Here is a 17,720-nt window from a genome sequence, read left to right as displayed (position 1 = left end):
GGTCCAGTTCCCGCCAGCTATTTTCTTTATTTTTTTTCTGATGTCAAACTTCCATATGGTGAAAATTAGGGTTGCTCTCGCTGAGTTTTCGGTTCAGTTTTAAAGATTTCCGTTGAGTATAAATAGTATCATTTGTCTCTAAAATTGTTATAAGTACACCTCTGCATAACACTGTATCCTTATTAACGTATAAGAATAAAAAAAAGAAATATGGACCAATTTACAACAAAGAATAGCTTTATTAACTGTAACAGAACATATTTTCAGTGCATCTGAAATTTAAAAAATTAAATTAAATCCTTAATTAAACTGTAAACATTTTTTGACTGTCCGTGTCAAATTATACGATATTGAAAAATAAAATGACATACAATCAAAAAATAATAATGCATTCAAACTGATCACCAACATTAACTCAGAGCACAATATTAAAAAAAAAACTTTCACCTGCAAAACGAACATATATAAAATAATTTGTGCTGATTTTTTAAATCAAAGACGATGTCTCGATTAATGGCTACAATGAGCACATTTTGCAATGCACAGCTTTTCGATGCAAAACCCCTGTCAGGTTTTGCCTTCTTTTTTAATTATTACTGTAAGTGAGCACCCTGAATACGTGTCAGAAAAGATTTTTTATTTTTGGTCACAATCTGTGAATGTAAACAGTGTAATGTTTCACGATCCCTTTAGACAACTTGACAGTCATCACTTGTCATTTGTTTGCTTTGGAAGCATAACAATATTGACTTTGGATGAATAATTCTCTCCCAACATCTTATGGATCATTATCAAGCTGCAAGATGAAGCACAGTCCTTGTCATCAACTTCAGTTGTCATAGTATTCCAGGCCTTTGCATTCTGTTGGACTAATTCATGTTTTTGAAATATGTACCAAACCGTGGCTTGATCACAACAAAGGTTTTTGCTAGGATTCGTTACACTTGCTGCAATAAACGAAGCGTGGGCATATGTATTTTTATTACATTTATTTAATCATTTTAAAAAAAGGAGGGAAAAAAAATATTTTTTCCAAACCTTACAACCACATTAACCACAAAGTTTCGGAAACAAGTACTGAAATAGCAATGCATAGGAAAGGTCACAGCAATGACTTTAAATAACCTGCACAAATAATAACAACATATAAACACAGCACTTAATCACAGCAAAAATTTGGAAACCCACAACACTTAGCAAGGTGACATAAATTTGAACAGATGAGGTCTCAAGACTACAGCAGTTGGGGCTTTGTCGTGACTCTGCGAGTACTATGAACGAGTCAGGTTTGAGAAGGCAAGTGACAAAAACAAAAAAAGGGAAAGTGCAACCATCACCGTTATCCAAATCAATTGTCACAATTAACAATTTAACATCACATTAATTTTGCATCAACAAGACATGCATGAGAAAATGACCTGCCATGCAATCGGCGTCCGGACGTCTTGTGTAAGGCAAATTGAATACTGTATAATAAAGCGGCATTCTTTAGAGGGATATCCCGTTTACGCGCGTGTGCTTATGTTATGACATTGAAGCGTTTTCATCAGTGCACATCATTGAAGTCAATCTCAGGACATCAAGATTCAAAAGTCACAAGTCGGACAGTGACGCAGAATGTTTGAGGTTCAAACAGCTTTGGATGTTCCTCTGCAGTTCATAGGAGAAAATAACCTAAAAAATGACTCATAATCTGAACCATCCCGTTCTGAATGAATGAAGAAACATCCAGTCGTGTGTGCTTATTTTTGGGATAGAGCGTCTTGAATAAACCATAGAAAGGTGTCACTTTAAACCGGTCAATCCTCCAAAAGCACCAGAAGCTTTTGAGTCTTGTCACATCTCTCACAGTTATGCGAGACATATTCCATCAACAGAAATACAAGGCAAGGATCAGAAACAGTGCACGTTTTATCCGTGACAATACAGCCTCTATTGCAGGGGTGGGCAATTATTTTCCCAGGGGGGCTAAATGGGAAGCAGAAAATATTGTGGAGGGCCGGACTAAAGTTAGAAATAGAAATAGAAAATAAAGAAGATAGCACAATGTCTTTGTATGCCAGTCATAATGTAACGTTCTCCTCCACCATCACACTCAGCATCGGTTCTCCTCAAGGATGTGTACTGAGCCCCCTGTTGTTCACGCTCTACACATTTGACTGCTCTCCGACTCTTATTAGCGGTCCAGTTTGCGGAAAGTTTTTAACGTGATAACAATCAAACCATTCTAGAAAATGTTCATTTACTCGAGCCACAAGCAATTCACTCTGAGCATGGAAATTGCCAGAATCGGACTGAGTAAGAATCGCCTCTTTGTTTTTCAAAGTCTCGTAGATTGGAGTCTTTCCGACCTCCAGGTGTCTCCTGAATGTTTCGTACTTTCTTACCCGCTTCGTTTAATCAGATACAGTACATATCACTTTCCCTTCCATGGTCATTACTCTCTCCCTCTTTCTTCGTCTTCCCCTTCCTCCCTGTGCTCTGCAACTTGAAGTAACTGCGCCACCTGGTTTTGAAATACCTGTCAATACAAGTCCAAACGAAATGAATGCAATCAAACCTTAATTGTGCACCAATCTTCGGCGGGCCAGATTAAAAAGACCAACGGGCCGGATCCGGCTCGCGGGCCGTAGTTTGCCCACCCCTGCTCTTTAGTGCGGGGAAGTTCCGGACTTCCCAAATAAGAAAAAAACAAACAGGTTCGTTCCTCACTAAAACTGGGCTAAATCAGGTACAACACTTAGAATAGCCTCATTTTCATTTTACATCACAGGAAAATATCAAATATGAATGAAGTGAAATATTCTGACTATTTGTTCGATAAATCAATTCCAGCTGGGCACTTGGCATTTCACTAATTTCGAGACAAATGAGGAATTTCAGACTGGATGCACCTTTTTTTCAACCAATATTTGTGCCAGCTCACTCAGCTTTTCCGAGAAATCAGAAATCAATCAAGCATGACGTTCGACCCTTCAAAGATGTTTTTCTGTTCCGAAATGCAAATCAATAACTGTAATCTTCAGCAATACATAAAAATGAACTTTTTGATTTTTTTCACAATTTTTTTAATGCAAAATAATATATTACATGTCGTTTTTTAGCACTGAAAATACCACTTTGGTTAAACAATCATTTCACATACAGTAATAATAATAATAGAACATCTATAATAAATGAACCATTATTAAATTATTATTATTATTGTTATTATTAAATTATTAAAATGGGAAAATGATTTTTGGGAATCTTAATCTAACCGTATTGGCCCGAATATAAGACGGCACTGATTATAAGACGATCCCCTCTTTTTCAAAACTCAAGTTTGAAAAAATACTTTTTGAATACCAAATTTTTATTCAGAAAATAATTACAGTACATCTGAAACAAATGATTCTAACAATATATTTGAGAGAAAAAGCATGTTATTTGGCCTCATTCAAATCTTAATATCTGAGGATTTAAATATGTAAACTAAAGTGCAGTCACATTCGTAAATAAATGGCTTCCGGTTTTGAAATGCAAATTACATCATAACTTCTCAGCTGCCGGTTAACCTGGCCAATCTTCGACACACTTTTCTCCAGATTATCGCTACATTTCTCCATTTTCTGTTATCTCTTCGACTATTTTCTTCTCTTTTCTTTCTTACCGCTATTTTTTATTTTAAATTTCTTCGTGCTACCGTTATTTTTATTCTTCGTGACAGGGGTTCACCTTGGCCTTGAGAGTCAAGTTCAGCATTCAATGATATCTGGTGGCATCTGGCGTCGTGAATGGATATAATGTCTAGACCCCGAATATAAGATGACCCACACTTTTTCAGTCTTATTTCAATGCAAAAAAACACCTTATATTCGGGCCAATATGGTAATTTAGGGTAGGTGTGACAGAAACCTGATTTAATACATTTATCAAGCACTGTATGTATATTCACCTCAGCGGGAACTCGATGCTTGGCTTTTTGGTGCTTGTCATCATCATAAAAACAAAAAATTAAAATTAAAAAACACCCAAAAAAAGGCAGTGATTGAAGTCATCGGTGGATAGTTTGGGCCAGGGGGGAAACATAATAACGATAATAATTAGGTCTGGTTAAGGACTAACCTAACCCAATAATGATAATAAAAATAACAACAGCAACAACAAAACAGGCACTGTCATCACACACTTTTGACATTTCAGATGACAAAAACTCACACTAAGCAAACGACTCTTATTAGACACCGTCGCCAAGCGCTTTGCAAGGCACAGTATACAAATAAATAATTAGAGCATTTCATGCACGGAGCGCAAGCACTGCGTGTTCAGAGGGCTACAACTTATTCATCAAGGCAATAAAAACAAAAAAAAAGAAAATACTAGGATTCTAAAACATAGCAGTGCGACTGGAATGTCTGAGTCAGTCAACAATCAGCATGTCAGTTACCCTTGGAGAGATTGCAAAACGTAACCATAAAAACATGGAGCAAAACGAAATGGAGAACAGACTTTCAGTGTCATCAAAAAAAAAAAAAAGTCACGTTGCATGTTGGTTTTGGACTCATTCTTCAAATAGGAGTCATAATTGCACAACTCTAGCCAAAAGCAAACAAAAGCTAATTGAAGAGATCTTGTGCAAATTGGGGAACGCTGTTTCACGACAAGGTTCATGAGCCAGGCTGTTGAGTGGCGTTTACTGCTAAACAAGAGCAAAGTATCGAGAATACTGGCCTGCGTGTGACTGATAGAATCGATTGTTGAGACGCAGGAGAGTACAGGTGTGCAAGGTCCTTTTGGATGGGGGGAATGCGGGAGTTGTCGCATTGGTGCTCTGACGCAGAAGCTCCACCCAGAAGGCAAATCCTACCAACAAAAAAAGACAAGGGGACATCATGGAAAAAATACATATTCGCTAGGCAAAGACCTGTTCGGATGACAAGGAGTGGCTCAGACTGCATTATTACATGAGGCACGTCAAAAAATTTGTATTATGACAAGTGTCCAGGACTGAAAATTGAAGAAGATATGGATGTAGATTTAAATCTGGGCATCACCTACCCACACGTATGCTGCTGCCCACCTTCTCACCCAGACATGCATCACTCTGGTTCGTGAACCACTCAAGTGGTTCACCAAGCCCAGGTCATACGGCTCAGTTCCGTTGCTTATGTTGGCAAAAGTGGCAGGTCTTAGACTGACCAAGTCTAGACACAATATGAATCAGATCAATCCGTGTTTAGAGTAATGGTTCCGCTTTGAACATATTATTGTATTATTCGGTTGGAATGACACCAATCAATCCAAGATGGCGCACAAGTGCTTCCACGTACGTATGCGTTGAGCTGCGTCTACATGCGCCTGAGTTTTTTAATTTCATTTTTATGACTTTGATCGGCTAGCGATCTCCTTCACAATACTGGATCACAAAATTCTGAAAACTGTGCTGTCGTCTTGGAGACATTCAGCGACAGCAGCCTAAACCCACTGAAATACATACCGTAGGCCTGTCTGCATCAACAGCTCGAGGTCATGGATTTACCTACTATTCGCATGTGTGCTGGTTTAGCGTTCTGTGGGCTATCCGGGACCCAGTGGTGGGGCGTGTGCTTTTCTGAATATTCTCTAAAGCTCTGGAACTATCTTGCGCCCGCATACTGACTGTTTTGCAGCTATCCACATGGTTGTGTCCTGCCCCATCTGTTCCAATGGGATCCAACAACTCTTCAAAAGTGATACGTGAGTTTCAGTCCAACTGTGGCAAGCACGGCCGAGAATTCGGCACTGCTCGCACGACAGGATGAGCGGATATATTTTATTGTTCTTATCCTCTTCTTATCAGGTCATATTCATCCCAATCCAGGCCGAGCACTAACTTTGTAGCACGATGATATAAAAGTTAGCAGCTGAGTGTTTTTTATTCATGTCAATCGGTGCAGTCTGATTAATAAAATCGACGTAATACGACTGTGGACAAATATTCACAAAGTGTATTTTCTGCGACATGGATCAAACCATCAATTCTGAAGATTAATGTCAAACATCATACCGGTAATCTCTTTCAAACTGATCGTGTGAATAAAGAAAGGGACATAGATATATATGCAAAGGACGTTTTTCCAACTGTGTGGTAAAAGAAAGTCTCCCCTGACACCTCCATGACTGTGACAAGATGTTACCACCCACCCGTCAGCTGCAGCTCAAGCAACTGCCCTGCTTTCTGAATTTCTGCATAAACTACCAAACGGGTATACCGTTTGAGGGGGGCTGGTAATCACCTACTGTAGCATTAGAAAACAGTTGCGACGCATTACATCTGACGCAACGACTTCAGTCTTTACAGGCCTCAATTTAAAATGAATGGCAAAATCTATATGAATCGATGACATTCTGACTAATGGCCCACACAAATATCCTTGCATCTGGTGTCTTCTATAATGTTGTCAGAGGCCACGGTACGTTTGCTTGTGTGAGAAAAATTAAAATTAAACGAATTAAACAGTTTATTTTAAAACAAAACTACTGATGAGCAAGAAGGTCTTCATGAAATATATCAGAGCGATTTAAACCTTGTGCGTTTTATGGATAATACTGAGTTGACCTGGGATTATTTTAAGAAGACCTTTTTAGGCATAACTGACACTTGCAGTTTGTAACGGAGAGCGTTTTGCACAGAAAAATTTACAAGAGAAGTTTCTTCTTTCTTTTATCGCCAATGGACACTACGGCTTCTTGTTTACTTTCAAACTTAGCCTGTAGCAGACGTGTGTGCACATTTTGAGCATGACGTCTCTGATCAAGTGGTGAAGGAGACTTTGATTCTCTGCTCTTTCATCTATATCTGCTTCAAACAACAAGGCATATGTTGTTACGATTGGATGACTGTCCATCTTTTATGTGTGTTCTGTGATATTTTATTTTATGTTCACTGTTCTGCAAAGCGCTTTGTTAAGGCTGCAGTTGTTGTGAAAGGGCTATATAAAAAAGATGTATTGTATTGTAAGTTCTATTTATTTCACCACTAGCAGTCAACATATGTCGTCGAGTCTAGTGTAATTGTGAGAATGTTGTACAGCTCTCAAGAGAGAAGATCTTTTCTGTGAAGCGCTTTGTTACAGCTGCAGCTGTTCTGAAAGTGCTATATAAATCAGGATGTATTGTTTTGTATTTTAAGTTCAAAATTCAGGCCTGCATTGTGAAAACCAATCAGTGATATTATTATATGCATTCAATACACTCTATCCAGCCAGCCATCTTCTGAACGGCTTATCTTCAGTATTCATACACATTTAATCTTGTAGGCCACTCCTCCTAACTGACATACGGGACTCCTTAACAATCCCATTTACGGTTTGGCGGTGTGTGTATAGCAGTGGTCACCAAACTACGGCCCGCGGGCCGAATCCGCCTCCACATTTGGTCCGGCACCCCTGAAAAATACCAGAGAGTCTTTTGATTTATTTTTCATCTATGTATATTTGTATTTTATCATAAAATTTGGCTTTTGCAATAAAATATTCCTTAGTTATGAACTATTTTCATGATCAACTATTAGCTAGTAACAATGTCATAAACGCATAATGAGACATTTGTTCCATCCTTCTGCGGTCTGTGCGGTTATCTGGCTTTTATTTTCTAACCCCAGGAAAAAAAAAATCTCTCTCAAAGAGAACGTAATTATAGCGAAAAGGTGAGGTAAGAGAAAAACAAATATTCAGACTACAGGGAATTTAACCCAAAATGGAGAAACAATTTTTTTTTCGATGCAAAGAAAAGATTGTCTGTCTCATCTGTCGGTGGCGGTATTCAAAAAATACAATCTGCGGAAACACTATGAATCCTGTCACAACAACAAGTACGATTTTTTGCATGGGCAAATGAGAGCAGACAAACTGTCAACGCTAAAAAGAGGAACGTTAGCTCAGCAAAAATACATTTCTACGCCAAGCTCAGCTGAACCAGCCATATGTTCGGGCTAGCTTTCGGTTTGCTCAACTGATAGCAAGCAGCGGTAAGGAGAGTTTGTCAAGAAATGCCTGAATGCTGTCGCGGAGGTGGTGTGTCCCGAGAAGAAAGACGTCTTTAATACCGCGAGTGTATCAAAAAAAAGTTATTTAATTTTGTGTGGGTTTCTGGGAAACAATACATTTTTACGTCTAGGTACTCTTGCAGTCACACATTTGCTGTTACAAACTGACCCCGGCCTCTCCATCAGAGATGCGAAAAGTTATGTGGCCCTCACAGGAAAAGGTTTGGGGACCACTGGTGTATAGCATTATTTTATATACTTTTCTCTCCAGAGACTTATTAAAGTGCATGCTATTTTGCTGTTCAAAGATGGATATGATCCGCTTTAACGCACTTCCAGCGAGACCTCTCAAGTGTACTCAGTCAGCCAAAGCACTTATTTCCAGTCTTGCACGTAACATAAGGTTAGCTTAGCAATTAGCATGGCTTCTTCATCTTTCCCTCTTCATGAGAATGATACTTGTAAGTAGTGTAGCTTATTCACCGCCATGAGGGATATGCTTTCTAATATATTTTTTTAAAAGCAGGAGCAGGAATCCGACTACTTGTACTACTACAAGATACTACTATGTGTATCTTGGAGAACAAAAGACGGACCCCTATAGTAGCCTTTGTTCTGGGAGTGTAAACGGAGCCACGGCCTTTGTCTTTGCTAAGTCGGTTTTGGTCCCGCACATCAGGTCTTAACCGAAAGAAAGCGAGTGAATCTGCTGTGGCAGAGATGGAAACTATTTCTAACAATGCACTCATGAGGCGAAACACGTGGTGCCAGAGAGACAAATCAGCAGATGTTGAAAAGCCATCTGCGGTCGAGAATCTGACTTTGTTGTTGTCACCGATTGTAAGGCGTGATACAGAATAGCATTGCTCAGAAAAAAGCAGAAGGAGCCCAATAAGATTACTTAGCCTTCCAAACTACCCTCATATTTGGCACACCTTTGTAAAACGATTGAATTCATGTTGACTCGCGAGGTCACTTGGCCCTCTTGAGCTTTCTTGAGAACAATAAATCAAATAACATCATCACACTGGTTTTATACTTGACGGCGGTGGATGAGAAATGAGGTAAGAGACAAATCTTCTGAGTGCTAACTCAGCATATTCGCTTACATGCAGTATACAGTCTAAGAACAGCTGTTGTGTCATAAAAAAATCCATGAAATAAATTCCTAGCATGAAAGGATGAATCTGTTTCCATTTCTCCTTATGAACTGTACCCAGTCTTTTACTTCGATTTATTACGTAAGAAGGTTATCTTTTGGTCACTTTTCTTTTGTTTCCAGGCTTGCCATAAAACGTACTACACATGAAAGGCATGAGAGAAGCTTTTTTTTTTTTCATTTTTCAGTTAAAAAAAAAATCAGGCACCTGATGTAGATGTTATTTATGAGGTTGTAGAATTTGGGGATAATACCAAATAATTGTTTTAGACTAGAGTCTTTTCTACTGATAGTCACGATTTCATTTGTTTTTATTGAAAAAAAGAAAAATGATCAAGACATGATTCTCAACACTTAAGAAAGGTTAAGTGCCCTTATGTCACATTTCAGAAGAAGACCAAAAATTCTGGCATTCTTTATATTACATACTGCCAGTAAATAAGGAAATAGAGCAATTTTCACGAAATGATAATTGTTTGACCATAGCTGAGACGTACGGAGTACGGAGCGAAAGTGACATTTCAACACGTGTTCGGCTGCTCGGTTGGGTTCACACTCTCAGACAGCGGTCCTCCCCGTGAACTACATTGGCAATTTTGCATCGACATTTCCAGTCCTCACTGAAGTGAGAAACCACTGAGCAGCAGCCATGTGACTGTCACAAACTTGGAAGAATGATCCTTTAATGCTTTATGGAAGCTAAACCCGTGAAAACACGGCAGTTGGAGAGGAGTGCAAGCAAAAGAGGAGACTTAAGCTTGCATTTGTACGGGTATAGGTTCTGGGTTATGCGCTCTTGATCACTGAAGGTATTACCTTTTGAATGAGGATTACCTTAATCTGCAATGCCAGACGATTTGTTTCATAAATCCATCTGGGAAAGATTTGATAGTTTTTCATTTAAAAAAAAAAGTGAAAAAAGGGTGGATGTGTCTGCAATTGGGCAACAGGCTTCTCAAACAAGAGTTTGAAAATAATGATATTGCTAGTTACAGTTTTCTTCAAGCAGAGGCTAGAGTACACCATTATTTTTTCAAAATTAGCATATGATAAACTTGCTTCTGCATTTGTTTTGAGTTCCTGTCATCCAATCCACTACCATACTGTAATGCACAGGTTTCTAACTCAAGGCCCGAGGGCCAGATCCGGCCTGACATCTCATTTTATGTGGCCCGCAAAAGCAAATCAAATATGTCAACTTTCATGATGCTAGCTAAAATCTGTACCAACATTTTAAATTCTCATCTGTAATAAATAAGAAGGATACCATAAGCATTTTCTTGTAACCAAACCAGTCATGACAGTAACTTAAAAAAAAAAAAATTCTTGACTTCTTTATATGGTTTGAGTCATAACGGCCATCGAAGAGAAACTATAACTAAAATATAGCCCACAACAAAAACGAGTTTGACACCCCTGTTGTAACGTATCAGATTTAAGTTGCATATACTGACAACCTTTAATAAGAAAATACCCAAATAAAATGGTGGACAACATCTGGTGACTTGTCAGCACGTTAAAATTAAAAGTCACATTTCTGGGTATTCTGATCCAAAACAAAATACAAAATCTTTGACACTCACCTTGAAAACTTTTATCTAGTCAGGCTTCTCTCTTCAAAGATAGTGACCTCAATCTTGAACAAAATCAGTCAAGGGGGAGCATTTTAACGACTTTTGGCTTCAGTGGAATCAAGTGAAGGCCAACAGAAACACAATATCTCACATTCGCTAGTGTCGGGGAATTTGACAAGTTTCAAAAACATTGTGCGGGCTTGGTTCGAACAAGATCCTCCAACTATTTTTGGGCTTGAAAATCTCGTCTGTGCTCCCACGACAGCACCTGACTGACATTCGAGGGCTGATGTTGTGAAGTGATGAGTTGGCAACTCAGCATGCCGATGTTGAAATACGTGTTCAGGTGATACGTTTGCGTCAATCTCCACCAGGACCCCTTTTGCCAAACACAGCACAGCAGCTCCCAAGTGTTGGCGAAATAATCCAGAACCCTGTCAGCCCAATAAACTCAGAGGCAAGGGTAGTTACAAAGCTCAGCTGTGAACAATTTCAGTCATATTTTTGCTATCCCTAATCTCCTATTGCTGCTCAGCTCCATTTAATTAGAATGTTGCGTCACTCCGTGACTTCCCCAACACATTCTGGTAAAGCATATAATTCTATGCAGCTGCTATGGAATACAAACACATTTTGATTTGTTCTTTTTGCTTGACACCACTATACAGTGCAGGGTTTCTTGTAAATTGCTAGCACTGGAGCTTTTTCTGATTTATATTCAGGAAAAAAAAACAGAGTAGCATGCTTAAGCAACTGGCGGCCTCTGGGTGATTGCGATGTGATGCAAAGTCATTCATATTTCAAAATGGTTTCTTGTTGTTTTTGGGGGGGGGTTGTTTTTTGTTTTTCAATCCATACTAAATGATGACAAATTTATTTGTAGAGCTAAATTTTAGTTTTGACACATAAACCATGTGTACGTTCCAGGCTGCTGATTTATTAATAACATTTCAAATGGGAGTTTGCGTTGATTATTGTGGCCATTGTGTTGAGCTGAAGAATGCATCTCTTCATTGTTTGCCAATCATTGTGAAGTAGTTAAACATGGCTCGAGAAATATTTCAGCCAAGTGAATAGAAAGAGAGGAGTGTTCCGTCCCAACTCATCTCGGACGCTGAGGAAGAGGATACGACTCGAAGGCCTCTCTCGATGGGATCGGTGAGCAAGAGACCTCTGGGTGCGTACACTTTGTCGTTCTGCTCCTGGACATACTTGCCGATCTTTTTTAAAACCTGTAAAAAGAGCACAGCGCCATATTTAAAATACCGGTACTGTGCATTTCTCGCAGATGCAAAAACGTGACAAAGATGTTTGACAAATTAGAATTCATGCACAGGTGAGAAGATGATCAATTGAAATTGCAACAAGTTTCCCATAAAAGTTAAGATGGTGTAGTTTTGCTCCTAAAGCTTTGAAGAGCAAATGTTCAAATGCTGCTTAACATACTTTAAGTTAACTAAGGTGTGTGTCAAGACGCACTGATTTTTAAAAACTTCACATTAGATAGGAAAGTGCCCTATACATTTTGGAGGATACCAGTCACACTAGACCAGATGACTAAGATCACAAGTTTGATCTTTCCACAAACTGTGTTGACCTTCAAACTTTAAGACACATTTTTTGTCAAGAAATAATATAATTGTATTTTCCGCACTATAAGGCGCATCTAAAAGCATTCAATTTTCCCAAAAAGCCATCAGTGCGCCCGATAATCCGATGCGCCTAATATCAAGAGGCTGTATCTCGCTTTACATTCCCCATTGAGTTGTTTCCCTTTTAGTGTTCCAATGCCATCTAGTGGTGGTTATTAGCAGGAACCAATTGTAACCTAAAAAGGTTCTGCCTGACACCAATTTAGATGTGTATTCACCAACACACACTCAAACAGACAACTTTGTGAGCCATTATGAAATGAAGATAATACCACAAGCATAACAAAGGAAGGAGACAAGCAAGACTTCAAAGGATATTTAGCCCCTTGTGGATGTGAGCCCACGAAGTTATGTGTGCCTTTTTGTTAATCATTTATTGTTTTGTAATGCCATTTGTATTTGTTTCATGTCCGTGTTTGTGACCAGTCCTGCATGGCTTTGCTCAATGTAAATAAAGCCTCATCTAGTGGATTCATAGCACAACTGCAGCTTCTATTCTATGCGCCTTATAATGCAGCACGCCCTATATCTGAAAAGTTTTGAAAATAGGCCATTCATTGAAGGGGCACCTTATAATGTGAAGCGTTTTAACGTGTCATAAATACAGTACTTTAAATGCCATCTATCATAAAATGTGTGAGGTAGCTTAAGTTTAAGAGAACTTGTCCAAGATCAGGATTTTTGTACATGTGATTCTCCAAAGAAAGAGGAGGGAAAACATGTATTGATCAAAACAATGTCATTCATTTTCAGTACTTGACATACAGGGCTGCAAGCCAGGAAAAAAAAAACTGTGACAAAGCTGGTTGAGCGCACAAGGGGCTGATTGCTCCTTTGTCCACACAAGTTACACTCACCTTCTCATAATGTGTCTCCATACACAAGAACACGGTATAAGCTGTCAGGCAGGCCAGGCAACCTTCAATATATGAGTGGCTTCCAAGTTTCTCTGCCTCAGCATAGAGGTTATTCAAAATCCGCACCGTCTCTTCAAACTGCTGTTTGTCAATCTTAAACGCATCATTCGGGGGGGGCAAAAAATGTTAACACAACAGAAGGACATAGTAAAATGTAAGCGTTCTTCACTAGATTTTAATCACCTGAAAGTATTCAACATGATGATAAGATCCAAGCTAACATTCAAACAATTTGCATTCAACGTTGCTAAATAACTCCAGACATGGAATCAAAACAATGCCCGGGAAATTAGCATATTAAAAAAAAAAAGAAAAAGAAAGGATAAAGGCTTTCAGCACCAAGCCCTTACCTGTAGCTCCCACTGTCATTTGTAATTTTTGTATAAAACAGGTGGAGTCATTCCAATATTTGGGAGTCATGATTGACTCAACATTATCATGGGAATCTGTCTCTCTCGCTCTTGATCCATCTATCTGTCTACCTAGTTTGCATGTCGTCTAGTTCCCATAGAAAAAAGCAGAATGCAACCTCAAATTCTGATTCACTGACTTCCACATCCTCCAACTTCAAATATGCATTGTCAGCGACTGCATTTAAGCCCAGCTTAACTCAGTTTTGAAATACCAACTTCATATTTCTTGGACTGCAATTATCCTGAAGAGGTTAAGATGCCCATAACAATGTGTTCTTTGAATGTCATCCCCAGAGGACTGATAGCTAGATGCACACCATAAAAATCCAGAAATATGAAGGCTCCAGTCCTGCTTAGAGGCCTTAACTAAGATAAACAGATCAAAATCTCAGCCGCTCTCCCGACTCCCAAATTATAAAGTGAGCCATGACGAACTGATATTTAAATAGGCAGCTTGACAGAGATGTCAAATATAACTAATATGACTTATGCACAGGGTGTCCAGAACAGATTTACTGATACTGAGGAAAGAAGAATCTTCAGACCAGACGAGCAGGCAGCTGAGGGAATCTTGCTTTTCTGACAACTTTCCCAAGTTCTGCTCCCATGTGCCCGAGGAATGTGGCAAAAGGCCCCAAGCTTTGTTCTTCCTCTAATTTTCCAACTCAGATGCAGCGATTCAAACCACATTTCTCTGTCGGGGCATCTGTCCATTGCATTTGGACCTGATATTTAACATTCCGACAAGATTACAAGTGAGGGAGGGTATTATTCTTATTAGGAATGTAAAGAAAACAAAACAGCAGCCCTACAAAAGATCAGTCGACAAACTTCATTAGTCTTGATTTCTTTTCATTTCATAACTCCTTTTGCATTTTTTTTTTGTGTGTGCTGCAATTTAGCTGTCAAGATATCACTTGCTCTCTTTATTAATGCTGCATAGCTCCTGCTCGGTCACAATGACCCGTTTCTACCCCGGGATTGTCCCACACAACTGTGCTTTACACTTGACCTCACTCGTGCACATTTTTGACATGAGTACAATACCTGACAGATATCATCATCAAATTGGTACTTTCACAGTTAGTTTGCTTACTTTTATGGGATACAAAAGGCAAGCAAAAGAAATCCCTGCAAACTACAACGACAATACCAAAATTATTTTTAGATGACAGTGTTTGGTCAGGACGAATTAGACCTAACCGGATTGATTTGTCCTTTCCCAAATGTAACTCTTTCAGGGACAGCGGTTACTACAGTGGCCAACTTATCATGTTACAGGTTACACGTTGCATGAAAGGGTTAAGGTCAAGGTTCAAAAGCATGTCCATTTTACTGATCGGAGGTGAAATATACGATTATGTATTTGATTGTCAAGCACACATTTTCTTGACTGGTGATCTTGGCGAAGAGAAGGGGCACGGCGTGGCAGGCAATATTAAATGTCACGTTTAGAATATCCTAAAGGCCAGTAAAAACTCTGTTGTGGATCAGACTTTGAACATCCCTGCATTCAGGGATCTAGTTCATATGCAACATACAAATAATCAATTCCCGGAATTTTATGAGTGAGTGACTTGCACCGCAGCAATCACTTCCTGGCCAAGACCATACAGGTGGTCATACTGTGCGAGTCAGACCACAGAGATTACTTGAAATGGCAAGGAGAAAATTCGCAGACTGTGGTCATGTTGACTTTCTCTTATTAATGATGTGTACAACGATGTTTAACATTGTGTTTTACTGGGTTGTTCTATCTAATCTTGTACCGAGAGGTGTGCATGGCTTTATTTACGTGATTAAAGGCATTGCCATTGGTGGACATTGGTGCCCCCTCAACTAAACACAATGAGTTCTTAGTAGTTCCTTCACACATGAAGTCACCTACCGGATTAAAAAAAAGAACAACAACAGTATATACTGTACATATAAATGCAGTTATCTTACCCTGGTTTCCAGCTCAGAAGGGAACTTGGTTTGAAATTGGCACACAGTGCCATTAGTATAATCCCTCTGTATGAAGACTTTGGCAGCAATTGCAGCCTGTTGCCTAATGGGATGCAAACTATGAGTCTGTCAAAATATGAGATGGAAATGACAAATGATGAATACTGTACGTCATTTCATCAAATATTTGTAGCAACACATTTTTAACACATTATCATCAGTATAATTTCTGCAGTTTTTATACTGTAGCTATTGTTACATAAACATTACAGTGCTTCTGTGACATCATCTTAGTTAACGGAAATGAAACACGGCTATAGTCACAATTATATATCGACCGGTTTAATTGAATGAACACTGGCGATATTGTTATTTGGCAGCTAATGATATGATTCAAATGTCCCAATAACTGCTGTTGTCGTAAGGTTGTCATCACAATTCTCATCGAGGCATCCAAATTCAGCGATTCGCTTGCAGGGCACACGATTACACAATTGCTCAGGCCGTTTAAACGAAAATAATTCCCAAATCGTCATTACGGCAATTAAAATATGATTGGAAGCCCCGGTCGATCAGCAAAAAAATCGATATTTATAAAGAACATTTGTAGTGCAGCTATGTTTAAAATAAAACACGTCCTCTTCACTACATCGAGAAATCTTATATTCCTAATGTAAATAAAATGGCTCATAGTTTCTAAATACACCATTCGATTGACTGATAAGATACCGTCGATAATCTGTACCTTTGTTACTCATCGATATCAGACCAATAAACGTAAAATAATGTATTTCTTTTTTTTACAATATTACCTCACCCACCTCTGCCATATTATCACTCGGTTTTTTTATTTATCTTCCGTTAGCTGTGCCGTGGTGCGTTCACTAGATACAGTTTTCCGTGTGGGAACGTTTGCAACATAAAAAAGTTCCGAGACTATGTATCCAGAAGTACAGGTACAGTTGGCGTTCTATTTTAATTTAATTTATCAGGCAGATGATCAAGGGACGATTCAGTTTGCATTCTTAATACGGAACATAGCCCCATCCAAATTAAGATGACTCATCTCAAGGGGGAGATCCCCAAAAATTAAATGAAATTGAAGATTCACACACGTTTCCGAGTGTCACACATGGTTCCGAGTGTGCAGTGAGACATCATCAAGGGGTGCTGCAGGAAATTACCCGATTTTACTGAATTTGTGTGAAAAGTATTGTTTAATAATTACAAATACAATTGAATGGTTCCATTTGATAGTACATCAACTTTGTGTTCAATCAAACAAGCACAGTCCACAGGAGGCCTCACACTGTAACCGATAGATGAGCAAATGCCACCCAGCATTTGCTAAAAAATAATCTCAATTTAAAAAAAAATTTCAAAGCCAATTTCATGGCTGAAATTGTAAAGCAGACAGACATTTTCGTGCTGTTTTCACAATTTAAAAACAGTTCCCAGTAATCTTAAGTAACATAACATAATATCCATCCATCATAATCATAATATCCATGCATCCATTTTTGGAGTCACTTATACCTATCCCAGCTGTCTTCGGGCAGTAGGCGCAGGGCATCCTGAACTGGTTGCCAGCCAATCACAAATAATAATAATAATAATAATATATATATATATATATATATATAAAAAATTCTCATCTCACCCCTCGGGTGGTGTCTGTCCCTCATTCAGCTCGGGTCCTCTACCAGAGGGCAGGAAGCTTGAGGGTTCTGCGCAGTATCCTTGATGTTCCCAGCACTGCACATTTCTGGACTGAGATGTCCGATGTTGTTCCCGGGATCTGTTGCAACCACTCATCTAGTTTGTGGGTCACTGCCCCGAGTGCTCCGACCACCACAGGCACGACTGTCACCTTTACCTTCCAGGCTCTCTCCAGTTCCTCTCTGAGCCCTTGGTATTTCTCGAGTTTCTCATGTTCCTTCTTCCTGATGTTTCCATCACTTGGGACCGGCTACATCCACTACAACGGCTTTCCTCTGCCCTTTATCTATGATCACGATATCTGGTTGGTTCGCCATTACCATCTTGTCAG

The 17,720-nt window shown here is 39.1% G+C and overlaps 1 protein-coding gene across 4 annotated transcripts in view; it reads right to left on the bottom strand.

Moving 5' to 3' along the window:
* LOC127602307 (golgin subfamily A member 7-like) overlaps positions 1 to 16,615 on the bottom strand; it is a 362,070-nt gene extending 345,455 nt beyond the window's left edge. Inside the window, exons 1-6 of one of the 4 annotated variants that reach the window (XR_007962743.1) lie at positions 16,483 to 16,575; positions 15,671 to 15,796; positions 13,251 to 13,403; positions 11,872 to 11,973; positions 10,751 to 10,803; positions 2,352 to 4,845 (exon numbers count right to left, since the gene is read on the bottom strand). Coding sequence is in view for 2 of the 4 variants with exons in the window: in XM_052068389.1 (XP_051924349.1) it covers positions 10,762 to 10,803; positions 11,872 to 11,973; positions 13,251 to 13,403; positions 15,671 to 15,796; positions 16,483 to 16,500 (441 nt within the window). In the remaining 2 variants the exon portion in view is untranslated. Of the gene's footprint in view, positions 1 to 976; positions 4,846 to 10,750; positions 10,804 to 11,871; positions 11,974 to 13,250; positions 13,404 to 15,670; positions 15,797 to 16,482 lie in introns of those variants that run through there. The other 3 variants (XR_007962742.1, XM_052068390.1, XM_052068389.1) reach the window with 3 other exon arrangements.
* Between the last annotated feature and the right edge of the window lie 1,105 nt (positions 16,616 to 17,720).

This window comes from Hippocampus zosterae, chromosome 6 (assembly GCF_025434085.1).
Source record: "Hippocampus zosterae strain Florida chromosome 6, ASM2543408v3, whole genome shotgun sequence".
NCBI lineage: Eukaryota > Metazoa > Chordata > Actinopteri > Syngnathiformes > Syngnathidae > Hippocampus > Hippocampus zosterae.
This window is presented reverse-complemented; position numbering and strand designations above follow the sequence as displayed.